The sequence below is a fragment of the Saccoglossus kowalevskii genome, chromosome 16, assembly GCF_978046115.1.
Source record: "Saccoglossus kowalevskii chromosome 16, keSacKowa6.1, whole genome shotgun sequence".
Classification (NCBI taxonomy): Eukaryota; Metazoa; Hemichordata; class Enteropneusta; family Harrimaniidae; genus Saccoglossus; species Saccoglossus kowalevskii.
The window spans coordinates 12,228,086-12,248,623 of NC_140656.1; the positions used below are offsets into that span (position 1 = coordinate 12,228,086).

Genomic DNA, 20,538 nt, shown 5'->3' on the forward strand with positions numbered 1-20,538 from the left:
TGTAGCACGTCTGAGAAATTGTTACTGCTATAAAATTTCATGATTTCACCGACTCGTATAATTCATGAAAATAACGAGCAAAATAAAAACAGTTCACTGTATTTCATCTTCCATTCACATTACAGGCTAGACACAACAGTAACTTGCTTCAATAACATACTGACACAAAGCTTTCTTTTACTTACCTGAGATCAGCGTCCAATTCACAACAAAGTTCAGCAATTCGAATAAAAGGCTCAGGACAATCCTGGCAAAATTTTCTCTTGAATACTTCCACATTGAGACCAAACTCTGGGGTTCTTGGCAAGTAGTCTGGATCGGCGTTTACACGTCCAATTATTTCACATATGACAATACCAAATGAGAATATATCTACGCTCTCATCATACTGTTTACCTGTATGCAAAACAAATCATACAAGTCATTGTCAATGACACGTCCCCGTTCCGTTCATATTTGAGTGACATATAGATTCAAAGCAGCTCATGACCGAAATGCACCTGCATATGTACAACACATTGTACTAAATCGGAACAAAATCCGTCCATGTATAACTGAGATCCGGGTTCGGAATAGTGAAAATGTGCGATTTCAATGCATTTTCAGCCTTAAAGCGGCCGCCATTTGGCTATCGTTAATGAGATCATGAAACAAATGCATCTACATATTTGTGACATGATGTACCTTGTGTGTGTGAAGTTTGAACTTGATCAATCCAGACATGTCTCGGATACGGATCCAGAACTGAATTTTTTATAACAAAATGGCCGCCAGTCGGCCATTTCGAACTTGATCCGGGAAAAAAAAAAGACGTGCATCAAGGTCCTATTGTGTTTAATGTATGTACCAAATTTGAACAAAATCCGTCCATGCATAACTGAGATCCGGGTTCGGAATGGTGAAAATGTGCGATTTCAATGCATTTTCGGCCTTAAAGCGGCCACCATTTGGCTATCTTTAATGAGATCATGAAACAAATGCACGTACATATTTGTGACATGATGTACCATGTGTGTGTGAAGTTTGAATTTGATCAATCCAGACATGTCTTGGATACGGATCCAGAACTGAATTCTTTAAAACAAAATGGCCGCCAGTCGGCCATTTCAAACCCGATCCCCCCAAAAAAATGACGTGCATCAAGGTCCTATTATGTTTAATGTATGTACTAAATTTGAACGAAATCCGTCCATGCATAACTGAGATCCAGGTCCGGAATGGTGAAAATGTGCAATTTCAATGCATTTTTCGGCCTTAAAGCGGCCGCCATTTGGCTATCATTAATGAGATCATGAAACAAATGCATCTACATATTTGTGACATGATGTACCTTGTGTGTGTGAAGTTTGAACTCGATCAATCCAAGCATGTCTCAGATACATATCAAGAACTGAATTCTTTAAAACAAAATGGCCGCCAGTCGGCCATTTCAAACCCGATCCCCCAAAAAAAATGACGTGCATCAAGGTCCTATTATGTTTAATGTATGTACCAAATTTGAACAAAATCCGTCCATGCATAACTGAGATCCGGGTCAGAAATGGTGAAAATGTGCGATTTTGATGCATTTTCGGCCTTAAAATGGCCGCTATTCGGCTATCGTTAATCGGATCATGAAAAAAATGCATGTGCATATGTCCCATATAATGTGTGATGTATGAGTGAAGTTTGAACTTAATCGGTTCATGCATGTTCGAGATACAGGTGATCACGGACGCACAGTCACACGCATGGACGCACACAGGGCAAAACACAAGTCCCCGTTTTCGGACTACGTCCGAACAGGGACTAAAAAACTGGATCATTAAAATAGTGTCATAAAAAAGAAATGGCAGCACAATTCATCCTGATTTTTCCTAATGAATAACATAAGACTTGAGAACTATTAATGCGAATGCAAGTTATTAGTGATCTTACAGCAAATTTCAAATATAAGTGCAGAATTCTTGAATACATTTTTTTATTTTACAGCAAGTCTCAGAAGTATTGGGGCAGCCAATTTGCAAACTCGCTAGCAAATTGGCTAACTGCTTGGGTTTTGACTAAACGGTTGGTTGTCAAATCCCGCTGGTGTCGTCTTGCGGTCACGCCCACTTAAGGCGAATCTATGTAACAGTAAGGGACAATCCTCATATTTTAGGAGCTAATCAGCGACGATCTTTACAGTTGGAGAGCGATTTCACTTCCAAATATACCAGGGAAAGTGCTCTATGTTCTTCGTGTTCACACAAAAACGACGAATGAGGTAGATTTTTTTTAGCGGTTGGCATAATGTTACCTCAACGGATCGTTTGGGTGTGAAAGTTTGTTATTTCCTCCCTGACTTGTAGGAAACTTTTTCAACTTGTCTATTTAGTTTCAAACAGTGTTCAAAATGGTTACCCTCATATAGTAAATGTCGCATTTATCGTATTATTACTTGTACGGCCAGCTGACTGTGGCCATATTCAAGCTCAAATCATTCAGGGGAATCCAGACATGTACCAGGCTGCGTAAAAACATGCTATGTCCCCTAATGCAATATAGACTCGCCAAGAGTGGACGCGATCACAAGCCGGTGCCAGCGAGATTCCAAAGCCAACCGTTTAGTCAAAACGAAAGCAGTTAGCCAATTCGCTAGCGAGTTTGCAAATTGGCTGCCCCAATACTTCTGAGACTTGCTGTAATGAAATATTCACTGCTATACAAATTATCGTGGTTTCCCAAACACAAACATTCTTGTGTAAAAATTAAAATGATTCAAAATATTTTGTATCTGCTCCGTGCATCACAGTTTTTTGCACACCATAATTTTCCCAACAAAATACTAGTGCAAAGTTTTGCCAATTTTTATGTATTTTTTGATAATTTATTTGATAATTTTGGATCAAATGAACATAATTTCCCATTTGCTATGATTCTTGATCAAAATTTTTGAAAAATTATGTGGATTTTATTCCGTGAAAATAGTTGACACACAACCTGCTGACAGCCCCCAAATGTAGCTAGAATAAATAGGGGAAAATGGCGGGAACAGACTTTACAGTACTAGAGTGAAAATACATGTGCCAATATTTTACAGTAAAAGAATTAGTAATTGCACACTGTACATAATTGGGTGCATCAGTGCGCCTGCCAGTATTCTCATTACCATGGTTACCTTTCATCATTTCTGGTGCCATCCAATAGGGATTACCAACTACTGTGTATCGTTTCTTTCTTTCTTTGCGGTTGTTAGCTTTCTTTTCACTGGGTGATCTCTTGTCCTCTATCATCACTCTAGCAAGACCAAAATCCGCCACTACCACAGACTTGTCCTATCCAAATATAATGTAAATACTTGTTAAGTTCAACAAAACAGAGATGCAGAAAAAAAAGAATAGCATCTACAAATTTGTAAGTAGTTATAACCCACTACAAACAACACAAATTATTGTGATGACCCTGCGCTATTACCTCATTGTTGATGAAAACCTCACACATCGAGAGACTCAAACAAAATTGAGAATTAGTAACAATCTTAATCCTTTCGCTATCAGTTTGTCGCCCAAATTTTTCCACACTTTTTTTCTTATATATAAAATTTCTGGAAATAAACCCTATTTTTAGAGCCAATAGACAATATTTGTGTAAAGTTTTTATTAAAAAAATGTGACTATTTTTGTCCTAATCTTCCGAAGGAAAGTGCAGACTATTAAACGGGACTATTTTGTGAATTTGTGATGAAAAGAAAGAACTGGTGATGAATAAAATTGAATCAGGTTTGATACATTGGACAGAAGTTGAATGACGGAAAATGTCTCTAATGTAAGAATAACCAAATCAGGGATTAATGTCATTTTATGCTAAACTGTGGTCTTTACAATAACTTCAGAATAGGATTTCGTCAAGTCTTTTTAGAAGCAAAGACAACAAATAAAACAGATATATAAAATCTCATCAGCAACAGGAAAATAAGAAGTTAAACTAGCCTTAAGACAAATATACCAGCTGCCTAAATTCTTTCCTTCATGTTTTCAATTGTTTTTTTTAAATGCTCGAAGTTTATTGTATTTTTATCTAGATCCCAAATGAGCATATGATTTCAATAAAATATTTCATTATTTAATATTATTATAGCAGAATGCCCATTTGATTGGACAAGAAACTATATGTGTTGGTATACACTGCTCCCATCTCAAACTTATCGATATATAATCAGTCCATCACAGGTAGCATAAGTTTGTTTTTACAGGTAGATATTTATGTTACATACCTCCCTGACAAGACAGTTCTGGGAATTCAGATCACGATGAATAATATCCATAGAATGAAGATATGCCTGTAGAATGGAATGGAATAATTATTATTAACTTCACTCTGTTTTTAGATGGAGTGAATGTTGTTTACTTTGGTTACGCTTCTCATCACCTGTACTTTGAAAAGTATACTTATTGAAAGCATGCAGAAGAATTTTTTATTTCATTTTGATGGCTTATATTACCAAAAAGAATTTACGCATGGTCAAAAGTATTACATAAATTACATGTATTAGGTAATTTTTGCTTCACGATTACCCGGTACGTCACATTAGAAACTTTTCTGTGTTTACTTCATTTGCATATAAAGTGCAATCAGAGCATGCGATGGAAATAGAATCCCATCTCTGAATGCAAACGTTCTTCCTTGCCATTTTAGGCTGTTATCTCTGTTAAATAGTTAATACAAGCAGAGAAAAAGATGTATAATAATAAGGTTATCACGGGAATACAGCAAAATATGCACTTGGGAACCTTTAAGTTACTCGCTGACAAAGATTCACTGGTTCTCAGCTCCCATTCCAAATAGGATGCCAGTAACTATTAATTTCTCTGGGCCGTAATTTCAGTCTTTAATTCTCACAACCAAGTGATGTAATTTGAAAACATTTTAAAATTTGTTTGGGGCAATCATCTCGGTATACTGCAATAACGTCACGTCAAATCAATCTACCAGTGACAAGATTCTATACTTGCAATCACTCTAGCATTTCTACCTATTTTTTGCAGAGAAGGGGATAATAAATAATCGCTGCAATGTGGGAGAATAAATGGAAACCTTTGCTCTAGATATAGAATTACCACTCCCTGTGATTAAAGTACAAAACAAATGTCAGCTAACCAAGAAAATCACAATGCCGGAGCCCTTACTACAGTGTAGTTACCTGCCTTGCCATGACACTTGAAGCCGGAATCAGCCAAACGAAGAGAGTACAATAAATACAAAATATACAACATCAAGTTGAAACCCTTACTCTGTAAACCACTTTAATTTTACAGGAGAAATTTTTTTAGCAAATTAGTGAAAATTATACCATTTTGTAGCAGTGAAAATTACTCTGGAATTATTTAATCTTCACCAATGCCATAAAATTATATTCTTTACAGCATACAATTACTCACCAAGCCTGTAGCAATATCACGTGCAAACATTACTCTTTGTAACCATGGCAATGCATTATTCTACAAACAAAAGATAACACTGCTTTAGAAATGAGACAAGTAATATACTGTGAAATACTTTATTTTCGCTGGAAATTAATTTTCGCTGAAAAGTCTTTTTTGGCATTTTGTATGGAATTTATTTTCACTGATTTTTGACGAGTTGAATGTGAAATATTGGGAAAAAAGTATATTCGCTGGATTTTATTTTCACTGAATCATCCTTTCAGCGAAAATAAATTTCAAGCGAAAATAAAGTATTCTACAGTAACATTGAATTTGTGAGTAACAGGGTACATTTTTTAACTGCTGCTAAAGTATAGTCGGTGAATTTAATGAAGATGCTCCTTTAATCATCTTTTGAATTGAAGGTATTATCCTAGAACTTGAATAATACGTGTCATTATCATAATAAATGGAGTACTGTACAATACTTTATTTTCGCTTGGAATATATTTTCGCTATTTTCGCTGAAGGGATGATTCCGTGAAATAAAATCCAGCAAATATACTTTTTTTCCTATATTTCACATTAAACTCATCAAAAATCAGTGAAAATAAATTCCATACAAAACGCCCCAAAAGCCTTTTCAACGAAAATTAATTCCAGCGAAAATAAAGTATTCCACAGTATATTAAAAGAAAATATACTTATCCAAGTAGTTGATTTATTATATGTTTATGATCAAACATTTCTGTTGTTTTTTTCAACAATGTGCACTGGTCTACACATCGTTCTTTTTAATAGGTTTCACACTGTTTTTCATTTTCCAAATGATATATAAAATAAAAACGACCAAAGCGCATTTTCTGTCTTAATGTACGAGTGTGTAGAAACAAGCGTAGCTTGTCAGAATTTTGAGATGGGCTTCTGTTATCAGTCGGAATGGTGTTTGAATGACAAATATGCATAATGTTGAAAGGTAAATACCACGTCAGAAAGCAGATTGAATATTATGTGAAACTATGGCAGCCTGATGGTGATCTTTATAGTAATGAGAGGTAAATGTTGTTTGACTTTTTACTTTGAAATATACATTGAGAGAATTATTTTTTAAAGTTGAAAAGCATATAAAATCTCAAACAGATACGACACATGATGTGATATTATCCAAAAAAAACAAAAATGATGTGATCCAGTTTTTTGAACATGAAACAATTGAAAGGTAATTACCAGGCTAAAACGCAACTGTTATTTGCAAAATTTGAAATGAATTTTCTCAATTACTGTGGAATACTTTATTTTAGCTGGAATTAATTTTCGCTGAAAATGCTTTTTGGGCGTTTTGTATAGAATTTATTTTCACTGATTTTTGATGAGTTTAATGTGAAAAATAGGAAAAAAAGTATACTCACTGGATTTTATTTTTACGAAATCATCCCTTCAGCGAAAATAGCGAAAATAAATTCCAAGCGAAATAAAGTATTCTACAGTATGTTATGGATTATGCAATAGGTACTTACAACATCTTTAATTATATCTCTGAGTGTACCGCCTGCAATGTGTTCTGAAAATAAACACAAAATTATGAGCAGTGCGTGTTGACAATAATACTACAGAAACAACAATGAAATGACATCATTTTTCCTGCCAACATTTGTGAGTAACAATTCATTTGTTAAATTCTGGTCGCTATGGACAAAACTTTCCACTAGCTAGATTATAAGTTGGTAATATGAATGTGTGTGGTCTCAATAATATGATATGCAATACACAAGTTTTCAGATTAGAAAACAACATAGCTTATTACCTGTGACAAGATTGAGCCTCCTGTCTTTATAGAGCACACCAATAAACCTGAGAACATTTGGATGGTCCAATAATTTCAATACCTTCACCTGGAGTATTAAAATAAATATATGCGTTTGTGAATGATAAAATAAACTTTATTTTACTTCTCACTTTTCATATACTATGACAGAACCCCAAAGCCCTTCCTGTGGCTTTCGTTGCGTATGGAATGATGCAGTGTATCCTGTGGCCGTACTTTCACAAGCGAAACCAGTGAAAGTAGGGGCAGAATACATCACATCTCAAGTGAAAATAACTTCCATACGCAACAAAAGCCACGAAGAGGGTGTGGGGTTCTGCTATTATTATATATGTTCCATATTTGATTATTTCACATATTAAAGAAAGAATGTGCAGCAAACCAGCATGGAATTTAGGTCGGGGAGCCCCTTTGCCCATTAATATGTTCCAAGATAGTATTACGCCCTAGCAGCGCGTGTCAGTGTAGAGCTTGTGTCACTGTTTGTTTGGAAATAAAATAATCAGACTACAGTACTTTGTTTGCTCTTAAATCTCATTTGCATGGAAATACCAATTTTGATTTCAGGGACGAATCAAAATAAACTGCAGTACATATGAAATAAATGTACTTATGCATCCTCCAATTCTACCAAGAGGTCATGTATTTGCCATGTTTATGAAATGCTTTTTTTTACTCATAGAATTGTATTTATTTGTTGTAAAACGATGTTAGGATTTGGTTGCAATCATTTGGCATTTTTGTAGGCTCTATGGTATGGCATAAGAAACATAGATTAGTGCAAACTAGCCAAAGAGGGCAAACAATTCAGAATCTGCCAAAGTATAATAGCGAGGTGATGCAAAAACAATATAACCATTATAAGCACTAATCTGAATAGTTCAGTTTGGATTCATCACACTATTGAAAGTTTTTGAAAAGTTGGTAGGTATACCACATGTATATAAACAGCACAGCACACTCATGAATACCTCTTTAAGAAAATTCTTTTCAGCCTCTTCATCAAATTTGACAAGCTCTTTCATAACCATCACTTCACCAGTTCGTTTGTGTGTAACCTGCAAGATATTATGTCATGGAAACTATTTCAACACAACAATTCCATGAAGCATCAAATATGAAATCTCATTCACTGCCACACTGTGCAAGTGTGTATGTAGGTCTGTGCATTCGTGCATATGCATGTGTAAACTGAGAACGGACTTCTCAAGGTAGAGTGAACCAAGTGAGTATTGGTCACCAAATCCGGGAGGAGAATATTAAACACACTGGAGAGGAGCACTTGTAGCCAAGGTGTTTATTGCTCAACTGCTAGTCTAAATACTCACGAGATGTTTCATGACAATGTATCAATATCATTATGTGAATAACTAAACTAAACGTCATAGCCTCAAATCATTACAGCATCTATAAGAGAAATCTGTCATTCAAGCCTTTGTGTTACCACCTTAAAGGAGTGTTCTTGTGCAGCACACTTTCCAATTTTGTGTAAGCAAACAATCTACTTTACACACATGCACTACGGGATTTGTATTGAACAGGACACGCAATGACCAGCATTTTTTAATCAACTACGTTTGTTTACAAAATACACACAGAATCAAATACAAATATTTAATTTTAAATCTATTTGCAAGTTTAGATATTGCAGTATATTTGACAAGTTGATGAATTTCCAATCAACCAATCAGATTTACTAAACTCAATAAGCTGACTGGGATCATTGTAGAATTCTCTGAAAAGCATAATGATTGTATGCTATAAGCCATTGTACTTGTTAACGTTCTGTGTGGGGTGAGTGTACACAGTCACCAGACAAGGGGACAGGGGCGCAGCACCCTCATGCCATGGCCATGCACCCCCTGACCCTGGGCAGCAGATCCTCTGTCAACCATAAAATTCTGATTGACTAGGGATCACATGTGGCAACAGTCTTCAACTGTGACCTGTCTGATAGTAATTTTGGCCCCAAGGAAGCCATAGAATGCTCCATTTTAACTTAGAATTACCAAAAGCTCCACACCCTGGTAGGGAGAATCCTATCTCTTCCACTTGGTGGTGCCGCTGTTGTTAAATATACAAAATACATATACATGTATGTATTGCTGTTATTCAAACAACTTAAGAGGAATTTTATCACAGCTTATTGTGAGCCTGTGTTGATCAGTGAATGACATTTGCTAATACAATTAACTATTAAATTTTCCCTGCTAATTTTCATAATTTCAGGATTTCACGTCATTCAAGACAAAATTTTGCAAAAGCCACTGACATTCCGTACCATAGGACAAGAGAGAAATTGTCACTGCTACAAACATTTGAAAATTTTGTCTTTTGCGAAATTAGAGCAGTTTTCAGTATGGTATAAATGTAATTTGCAACTTAAACTTGTCTTTCTAATAATAATAATCTTTATTGCATAATCGCATCCTTATTAGGATATTGATTCAATTACAATAAAGATGAAAAACTGAGGAAGTAACAAAATGGAAGCGCTAAAATTGAATAATAAAAATACAAAAAAAAGAAAAGAAATAGTTTATTTATTTAGGGGCAGCTGGTAGTTTTTGAATGTGATAATTTTATATCAATTTTCAAAAGCGACAAAGTTTGTAATATCTTACCTTTATTGCCTGACCAAAGAATCCTCTTCCAAGTACTTCTCCTTTGACAAGATCTGATGATCTGAATATTCTGTGGTTTTTTGACTCTGATTTCAATGAGTGAGTTCTTGACAGGTCACTTGTTGGCGACGTAATCACAGTAAATGGCCTTGTAGACCTGCAATATCACACATAATTTTGAATTTCAGAAATAGAATTAGGTTTAAGGAGTTTTGGAAGAATTGAAGATTATATGTCTAATATTGTACATTATAACATCAGGGTACCCAAAACGAAAAAAAAAAAATAATTTTTGAGAAATGTTGAGGAAAATTAATATTTCTTCATATGTCAAAATTTTGCTCAGTCACAAGGGATGACAAAGTCATATATTATCATTGACACAGTGAATCATAATATTGTTAAAACATTTCATAAAACTGACATTTAGTAAGTCTCCAGTTTTCTGTTATATACAATAGGAAGTTGTATCCCATAATGCATTGCATACATGTGCAGTAACATGCACAGTAGCCCAAAATTCGGCTCAAACTGCCTTGAATCAGTAAGATGGTAAATTATAGTACAATCGCACAACTATCCTGCCATAGTAATTTATAACAAGAGACTGCATATACATTAATGGTAAAGGCTGCACTTACCTTGTTGGCACAGAGGGGGAACGATCAAGTTTAATTCTTTGTTTCTTTCTATCTATAAAACCAATGCGTTGATTGCGATCAAATTCCAGTCTCTGTTGGCATGGGGATGCAAAGTCTGTCTCATCTGTGCCCCTGGCAACCAATGGTGAGGAATTTTCATCATTTTTTAGTTTCCATGGTGATGAGAATGGATCACGTTCCACAGTCAAGTTAAGAAATTTAGAATTCTGTTTTAAAATTTGGTCAATCTGCATAAAAAGAAAATAACAGTGCAGTCACCAAGATTAGTCAAATTAAGATTAGTACAAGACATATACTGGAAGTGGTCTGTCTTAAGGTGTTAAATGACAGACAAGATTATTTTCAAAAAATTGGAAAATTTTATTTGGGCATATTTGTTTTCCATGCATCTTGTTTGACACACAGCTTGTTTACTGCACACCAACCATTAATGTTGTTCAGGCTTTAGATATTACAAACAGTCTGAACATACTTTGGGACAAATTATAGCAAATCACACATTAAATGAAATGTAGTACTGTAAACACATTCAATTACTTACTGGATCTTAATTTTGTTATTTACGCTGGTAAGTTAAATCCTGAATAATAAATTAAATGAAAATATAAAATCATGATTTTCATTGGAAAAGTCATGAATATCAAACCCAGTGTTTATAAACCAACACCCACTTGAAATTTAATGTTTTTACAGTATATTAAAGAGTGGTGGTCTTGTTCGATATGGGGCGCATAGCGATGTACGCAACATATGTAAAATACATTGTTTACAAAAAATTCAAAATTCTTGTGATTAAAAAATGTTTGAGAGTCTTTCCTAGGCGCGAGTCTTTCTTTGGTGAAAAAAACAAAACAAACATGCATCAACCAGGTAATAACAAACTACATGTATTTCAAAATGTAAATTTATCTTACCTCTGTTGAACTTTGACCTTTGATGGGTGTTCCATTGACTTCAAGTATTCTGTCGCCCACAGAGAGTGAGATACCGCCAGGCGCTTGTGTAACGCTGTATTAAAAGAAAACAAATCACTTTTAATGACATAGTCCCCGTTGGAATTAGGGAAAATGATATCAATGCCAAAAGTAAAGTAATAAGGACCAAAAGCATAGTTAATAATTTAGAGTGAAAAAGTGGCTGGTCTTTCAACAGAAATTAGATGTATTAAATTATTCTTCTGAAATCGTAATACAAACTGTATATGGTCAGAAATTAAACAGGATATGCTGTACATGCATTTGCCCAGGCTCATGTACAAAGATACGAGACATGAAAGAATCATCATGAACATGTATCTCAACATGTATAATGTTTGTATCAAATTTGAATGAAAACTAACAAATCCTGTCCAAGATACCACATTTTCAAAAAACCAAGATGGATGCCAATCGGCCATATTAGATCTGATTATGGATCAAACTAACATGGACATGTATTTCTATATTTATGATGTATATGACAAATATGAATGAAAATGGTCTCTTAAAGCCTTGAAGATATAGTAATATGATCAAAAAGCAAAATAGCCACCAGTCAGCCAACTTCGATTCGATTGTAAAACAAATAGAAATGTAATCCAAAATGTAAAAACACAAACTGACAAAGCATGAATAAGATACCACATTTTCAAAAAATAAAATGGCTGCCAGTCGGCCATTTTGGATTGAATCAGAAAACCACTGCATGTACACATGTCATAGATAAAGTACTAAGCACATGCAAAAAATAAACAGATTTGGTCCACACGGCTCTCAAATATGATTCCAGACAGACGGAGAGATGGACGGACAGAAATCGTTCTAACAGGAAGTAATTAACATAATGATACAAATTCACAAATCTGACTGCAAGTCTGTTGAATTCACTGTGGATACAGATTTAACTCAGCTATGTAATAAACAAGTCCCTAACTCGCATAACCATCCATATACACAGAAAAAAAATCCAAATTATGTCTTGAAAATTATACAAAACAAATGAATTCTGTTGGTCATTATTTTTCTTGCCATAACACTTGCAGGGTCGTATGAGGGAAAGTTAATTTAAATAATGCCTACAAACTACACAATACAGTCCAAATTTATAATTAATTATAACAAAAATAACTTACTTTGTAACACATAAACTTTCTTTCCTTTGTATATCATCATTTTCGGTACTGATAAAATTACTGACGTGTCTCTCGAATGAAAGCGTCAAACAACTGCGTCCCTCTGGAGTGGGCGGTATGGTTAGCAGCTGAACAGTATGTGGAGTCTTCGAATTCGGTATACTCAGGACTAGGGGTACAACAACTTGTTGATAGCATCTACCACTGCCAAAGTAAAAAAATCAACAAGTCATTGAAAATGAAACAGTCCCCGTTACATTTTTGAAAGTTCTCTTTGTGCTCGTCATGTTAAAGCAGAGGGGTTGTCGCGAGCGTGTCCTTGAAACTTGAATTCCAAGTGGCGTGTACAACAGATTGTTTATTTACATCAAAACGCGTGTTTCGTGTAGTAGTAATATGGCCAAAAATAAAAACAGCCGTTATTCGGCCATCTTTGATTTGATTATGAAACACACTGATATGTAAAATGTATGTGCCAAATACGAATGAAAATCATACATAAATTGTGGAAATATAGTAGTAAGGCCAAAAAGTCAGATGGCTGTCAATCGGCCATCCTTGACCAGATTTTGATACAAATTGTCATGGACATGCATCCTAACATGTATAAAGTACATGTATGTGCCAAATTTGAATGAAAACTGACAGAGCACGTCCAAGATACTGCATAAAAAAACAAAAACAAGATGCCTGCCAGTCTTTGATACAATTGCGAAATAAATCGTCATGGACATGTATCCTAACATGTATAATCTATGTACCAAGTTTGAATGACAACTGACAAAGCATGTCCAAAATAAAACATTTTCAAAAAACAAGATGGCTGCCAGTCAGCCATTTTAAATCGAATCACTAAACCACTGCATGTGCATATGTCCCACATAAGGTACTAGGCATATGCAAAGAATGAACAGAATCGGTCCAAGGGATTCTGAGATATGACTCTGGACGGACGGACACACGAACGCACCGACGAACGGACGGACAGAGACCGAATTATAAGTCCCCGTTTTTGGACTTCGTCCGAACGGGGACTAATAATAGCTGGATTGTAGAATCTCAACTTTATGTAGCACCACAGATAAGGGTATGCGACTGTCATGATATTTGCAATGAAAATCCAAATATAAAAGCTTACAAATTGTGAGATAAGAACAAAATACTACCGGTACTGTAAAATACACTTTAATTTTCGCTATTTTCCCTGAAGGAATGATTTATTGAAAATAAAATCCAGCGAATATACCTTTTTTCCTATATTTTACATTCAACTTGTCAAAAATCAGTGTAAATAAATTCCATACAAAACACCCAAAAAGTCTTTTCAGCGAAAATAAATTCCAGCTAAAAAAAAGTATTTTACAGTAATACAAATGAGTGAGTTCATTAACGAACTACTAACAGTGTTTGTTTCAGGTTATTATACTGTGTGCATTACGCTTTTGCCTATTTCATTATTGCAATCATTTTGCTCAATCAACGCATCTATACATGCAGCATATACTGTGGAGCTATTGGTTGAAACAAGTTTGATTGACACATGCATGGTACTCTTGCAGACTGAGATTTCATTTCATATCACCATACACAGATACCTGAGATTGCACATTTTTTGTGGTACCTAATATTGTGTAATAAAATGGGAAACTTTCATGTTTGCTTGACACCTATTGTATTTACAATACTCCTTGCCAGAACATATACACACAGTGATGAAATAATTGTTACTAACCAGTATAGTTTGGATCTTTCCACTAAAGCATAGCTTTCTCCATCCCCAATGTAAATATTGCAGTTAACACAAACAAAACACTCTGGATGATAACGATGATCACCTGCTACCTATGAACAATGAACCAACAATTATACATAGTCAACCTAATGAATAAACTTCCATAAATACTATCATATTTTTGTTGTTGATAAAAACCTGTAGGCTATGGTAAAAAAAAAAATCACATCGAGTCATCACAGTCTTCACAACAAATAAAACTTGAGACAGCCATTTTGAATCAGAACTTGAAAAGAATGTATGTTGATATATGTGACAGGTTTAAAGTTGATATCAGGCATATGGTTCTGAAATAGTATTTGTTAAAATGTCCATTAATCGGACATTTTGAATCAAATCAGAATCTATGTTTATTTGCTGTTGATGGTCCAATTATGTTCAATGCATAAAAAGTTTCAATGAAATTTGTTCAGGCACAACCAAGATCTGGTTACAGAATAGACGATCACTTTTTTTTTTCAGTTTGCTTGATTGCAGTACAGTACAACTAACCTTCCCCAAATTTTAAAGTTACATGTAATTTAAATACAATATTGAATTTATCAGTGACAGGTAAAATGTATTGAACATGTCACGATTTTCTCAATATTTCCAGAGACACAGCAAAATGGAACTTGGGAAAATTTTTATACTGATCAGTAATGTCTCAAGATATGATATTATTTGGATTACGAAGTTATTGTACATCATGAACAATTATTAAAGATGATGAAAACCACATTTTGTTAAACCTTTGATTACCTAAGTCAATTTTGGTCATCGTCACAACTTCAAAATGAATATCTTTTAATAATTTTTCCCAAAATCTTGATTAAGACTTGCAGCCAATTTGGTCCAAATTTATTTTAAAAAATGAGAAAAATACATAAAACAGGTCAAACGTTGCACCACAATTTATGGTGTTCAAAATATCATCAAAATAGCATCAAAATAGCATAACATCATCTCCAACACCTGAATATATTCAACTAAACTTAAACTGTAATTTTTAAGAGTGTGATCCATAGAGTAATATCGCGGCAGTGTTGCCACACCCCACTCCCCTAAATCGACACTAAACCTACCATTACAGGTCCTGTTATTAACTGAACACATCCATGACAAGCCGAGCCGTACTTTGACCAGTAATCTGTCTGACAAAATAACACCCCTTCTTTCTCAAAGTACCAATCAAACAACTTACAATGGCACTCTGAACACCTATTGAAAGAAACATAAAAATAATGATCACTACATGCAAAAGTTGACCCACTTTATTTGTGTTGCAACAAAGGACTACTTGTACACACAGACAATGTGATCAGGTTATATACCTGTGTCTGTTTTGTTTCGGGAAATAATATTTTTATGTTAGTGTATAAGTAAATTATTAACAACATTATGCAAAGCAAACACTAGTTGAAGCTGTATTGAGGAAGTAGAACCAAAAAAAAAAATTTACACTTTTTTTATTCCCTAAAATGTATTTTGTTATTACGCAAAATATTTGCCATTTCTAACAGATTCGATCAATTTTTTTTTTTGTATTTCAAATTTGTTTTAAAAAAATAGCACTATCACATAAAACATTAAAAAATAACACATTTTAAAAATAAAATCAAAATGTGTATTTATGGTTGTGAAGACTTAAGTTTACTGTAAAATATTTTTCTATAAATATTTTTGCTAGAATTAATTTTTGTTGAAAAGACATTTTTTCTTTTTTGTATTTCACTGAATTTTGATGAGTTGAATGTAAAATATAGTTAAAAAGGTGTAGCGGGTCTTTTTTTCTCTGATTCAGTGAAAATAGCGAAATAAAAATAACAAGCAGCCTGTCGGCTGAGATAGCTTCGCTGTTAGCAATGCACATGGCAATTAAAGAACAGAAGATATCATTAGAAAATGAAAAAATCTGAGAGAGGTCCACATGTAGTACCTATATGTATAATACTGTAAAATGACTAATTTTCACTGGGTTTAAAATTCACTGATTTGCCATTATCATTTAGATAATGTGTTCTATGCTAAATTTTACATATTCACTGGGTTTTAATTTAGCGCATTTTCCAGTCAGGGAAATAAGCAAAATTAAAACCCAGTGAATAATTAACCCCTTTACAGTATATCAAAGCAATTGGACTTGTGGTTTTCAACAAGAAGAAGTCGAAAATATCACTTTTTACCAAAAATGACAAAAATATTCACCAAAATTAGAAAATTAAAGATATCATTACAAAATGAACAAATCTGAGAGAGGTCCACATGTAGTACCTATATATGTAATATCAAAGCAATTGGACTTGCGGTTTTCAACAAGAGTCGAAAATATCACTTTTTACCAAAAATGACAAAAATATTCACCAAAATTAAAGAATTAAAGATATCATTACAAAATGAACAAATCTGAGAGAGGTCCACATGTAGTACCTATATAGGTAATATCAAAGCAATTGGACTTGCGGTTTTTAACAAGAAGTTGAAAATATCACTTTTTACCAAAAATGACAAAAATATTCACCAAAATTAGAGAATTGAAGATATCATAATGAAATGAACAAATCTGAGAGAGGTCTACCCAAGGTACATATACACCAAGTATCAAAGCATTCAGGCTTGTAGTTTTCAAGAAGAAGTCGAAAAAGTAAACACAGACGACGACGGACAATCACTCATATGATAAGCTCCGCTCGACAAAGTCGACAGCGGAGCTAAAAAGTGAAAATATAGTAAATTACAGTAAATGTTTACGACAAATGTGAAGTAAACAATGTATACAAATATTGTAAACATAAGTCTGTTGTCAGAACAACGTGACAAAATGAAAAGTGTTCTTGTTCCGTTTTTAAAATACTGCTATTATGTTAATGCACTCACAATTAAAACATCAAAGTAAGCCTGGCATAGCCCCACTTGAAATTATCTAATTATGCAAATTAGGTAAGCATGAATTTCAATTCAAAATTTAGTCTTTTGCATTGTCCCAAAGCATCTTCTACATGTATGAACCAAGTTTTATTGAAAAGCAATAATTTGTTCTAGAGATATCGGTGGGAAAGCGAAAAAACAAAATATCATGCAAATTAGGTCATTAATTGCAACCCCAAACTAATAAATATTACATTATAAGGTAATTTATTATAAATTAGATAATTTATATGCATGGATTTTAACCTACTGGTAATAGTAATCAAGTCTACCATTGTCCCAGAGAAATTATGTATAAACTTTCATTGAAGTGCATTCGTTTTTGAGATAATGGTGCAAGACATACAGACACACATATATACTGATAGTGTAACCACAAAAATGAAATATACACAGCTTGCAAAAACTATTATAAGCTTAGTGTCTGAAGCATTTAATTAATTTATCCTATACATCTCTTATTTTCTCAAAAATTAAGCTGGTGACCCCCTCACTTTTTAAAGTCAATATCCTTGTATTGCCAGGGAGTACAATTTATTGGATAATGCATAAATTTATGAGTAGGCTTCTACCTGAATTTCAAATAATTTGTAAATATTTTAAAATTGTTTTGTAAGTATTTTCACATTTATAACTCTTTTCAATCTTCCTAAGGGTTGTTATGCATAATCAACTAAAGATTAAATAAATGTCATCATACAATATTGTTTTGATTAAATTTTTAACTTTGTTTATATGTTGTATTGTAGAAGACGCATTTTCAAGAAATGGGCATTAAAAAGACTGTCCATGACATTGACCGAAACGTGAAGCTAAAAATTAAATAATGTTGTCCACAGGTGGGAGGTGTTCGTCATTGCAAAAGAATGTACGTTTGTTTAGATTTTTCATTCATTCATTCGTTCAACGCTTTGCCGATCCCCCTCATTATTGCCCATTATCTCACCACAGTCAATGTATTGTCATCTGGTTGTTATATCGTCTGGTTAGTTCGTCTACAATCTTCAACAAATGTGAAAATAGATAAGAATATATAGCCAATATATTCAGTTACCATAAATGCACAGTAATTCACTTGAAATTTGAATCAGTACCGAATGACGTTTCCAGGAGGAAGGTCAGCCGAATTACCGTATTATTACACCAGCTCCATTACAGTGTACCAAGTTACACAACACAAATCGAAACACGTCTGATATAGGCTTTAATATCTCGTGGACACGCTGCACTAGTATACGAAATAAACATGAAGTAAGCATAAACACACTACATGACGTACCTGAAGCAAGCTGAATGCCAGTCGCCGTTCAGAGCTTGCACAAGATGATCGTCGTAAATCGGCTGCCCACAGCCCATACACACCGAACTGTTGCCTGAAATTTGAAAAAAACGAAGAACGGTTATTGCGTTTGTAGGCACGTTCCAATCAAAACTCGAAATTCAGTGTTTATTATATTATTCTGCCGTAAATAACACGTACCGTCCAACATCCATGCCATTTGTCAACAGTAGATTACAGCGTTGTTTTGTTGCACATGCGCAGATCATATTACTAGCACTTTCTATTTCTAGTCGACTTGTCAATCAACACTGATGTTGGAGGCGCTCTTTAAACACCTTGCGACTACCGCCTAAATATCTCCTAATTGTATAGATTAGCCACGGACCGTTAATCTATATGAATATTGAAAAGAATGCGTCAAAACACAACTTACTGGTGACATTGAATGTACCAATATCCGACCCCTAGCAATTCAGTAAAATAAAACGTTCATTTTAAAATCTTATTGTTGAAAACTAAATGTCACCACCACAGGAATAGCTACGAGAATCACAGCTACAAATCTAAATTGTGATTACTTACCGCCAATTCATCAATTAAAAGTACGTCAAAAACCAAAATTTTAGAAATTCACTTGGCCGTCATTAGACACGGACCATATCCATGTTCACTATATAGTTTACAAAGGGAAATCTTACTAGAATAAGCAAATAAACATATAAATAATATTCTGACCTTAAACAATCGAGAAAGTTCTTAATTGTAATGAACTGGCAAAATGTATTTAAAAAGTTTCCTTCAAATGCAACAACACCCGGCCTCTTTCCAGATTAAAGCGCGGTAGTCGTCGCGCTGCGCATGTGCGACATTTGTGTTGATAAACATTGAGTTTCCCACAATCCAATGCGCTCTTCAAATGGAACCCACAAGTATGTTTGCTACCCGACTCCGCCCGGTGACGTCATCATGTGCGCTATAGAAGGAGGTCTGTGATTCGTTGACTAAAATCGTCGATAGCGGGTCTCGTTGAAATCTCGTTACATAGGCATCGGGTCAGATGTAGGTAGGGCGGAATTAAAAAAAAAATCACAAAATCAAAATCAAAATCAAAGTAAAAGATAAAATAAAAGGGCATTAATAACAAAAGTAATAAAAAATAAAATTAAAATAAGTTTATAGCCAAAATAATTAAAGCCCGTACACTACATCAGATTTTAATCAGATTGGACCATTAGCGCCCATAAATATAAACTGGCGTTGCCACTATAATAGTGATTTTCCTAATACAGTGACGAATCGAATCCCGGTTACCTAAGTGAAAGGTTTCGAAACATCAAAAATACCTATCACACGCGACTAGTATTGCTTATACGAACAGCACGAGTGAAGACAAAAGTCGATTTATTTTGGTTATTGCTGTTGCTGTAGTCTGTGAATTCAACGAATACAATGTAGACTGTAGTGTTGGTTGACGAAATATTCGCCAAGATGACCATGTAGTATGTGTGTTCACTGTTCATTAACTAAATATTGGCCAAGATAACCATGTAGTATGTGTGTTCATTGACGAAATATTGGCCAAGATAACCATGTAGTCTGTGTGTTCATTGACGAAATATTGGTCAAGATGACCATGTAGTGTGTGTGTTCATTGACGAAATATTGGCCAAAATAACCATGTAGTATGTGTGTTCATTGACGAAATATTGGCCAAGATAACCATGTAGGATGTGTGTTCATTGACGAAATATTGGCCAAGATGTCCATGTAGTCTGCGTGTTCATTGACGAAATATTGGCCAAGATGACCATGTAGTATGTGTGTTCATTGACGAAATATTTGCCAAGATAACCATGTAGTATGTGTGTTCATTGACGAAATATTTGCCAAGATGACCAAGTAATATGTGTGTTGATTGACAAAATATTGGCCAAGATGACCATGTAGTATAT

At 34.3% G+C, this 20,538-nt stretch overlaps 1 protein-coding gene across 1 annotated transcript in view; it reads right to left on the bottom strand.

The window, feature by feature from the left end:
* LOC100371790 (LIM domain kinase 1-like) overlaps positions 1-18,868 on the bottom strand; it is a 21,090-nt gene extending 2,222 nt beyond the window's left edge. Inside the window, exons 1-15 of the mRNA XM_085491054.1 lie at positions 18,785-18,868; positions 18,584-18,677; positions 15,458-15,597; positions 14,338-14,443; positions 12,606-12,809; positions 11,410-11,503; positions 10,475-10,722; positions 9,834-9,990; positions 8,181-8,267; positions 7,189-7,276; positions 6,902-6,945; positions 5,400-5,459; positions 4,235-4,300; positions 3,140-3,296; positions 186-396 (exon numbers count right to left, since the gene is read on the bottom strand). Of these exons, the coding sequence (XP_085347180.1) occupies positions 186-396; positions 3,140-3,296; positions 4,235-4,300; positions 5,400-5,459; positions 6,902-6,945; positions 7,189-7,276; positions 8,181-8,267; positions 9,834-9,990; positions 10,475-10,722; positions 11,410-11,503; positions 12,606-12,809; positions 14,338-14,443; positions 15,458-15,597; positions 18,584-18,677; positions 18,785-18,803 (1,775 nt within the window). The 5' untranslated portion in view covers positions 18,804-18,868. The remainder of the gene's footprint in view (positions 1-185; positions 397-3,139; positions 3,297-4,234; positions 4,301-5,399; positions 5,460-6,901; positions 6,946-7,188; positions 7,277-8,180; positions 8,268-9,833; positions 9,991-10,474; positions 10,723-11,409; positions 11,504-12,605; positions 12,810-14,337; positions 14,444-15,457; positions 15,598-18,583; positions 18,678-18,784) is intronic.
* Between the last annotated feature and the right edge of the window lie 1,670 nt (positions 18,869-20,538).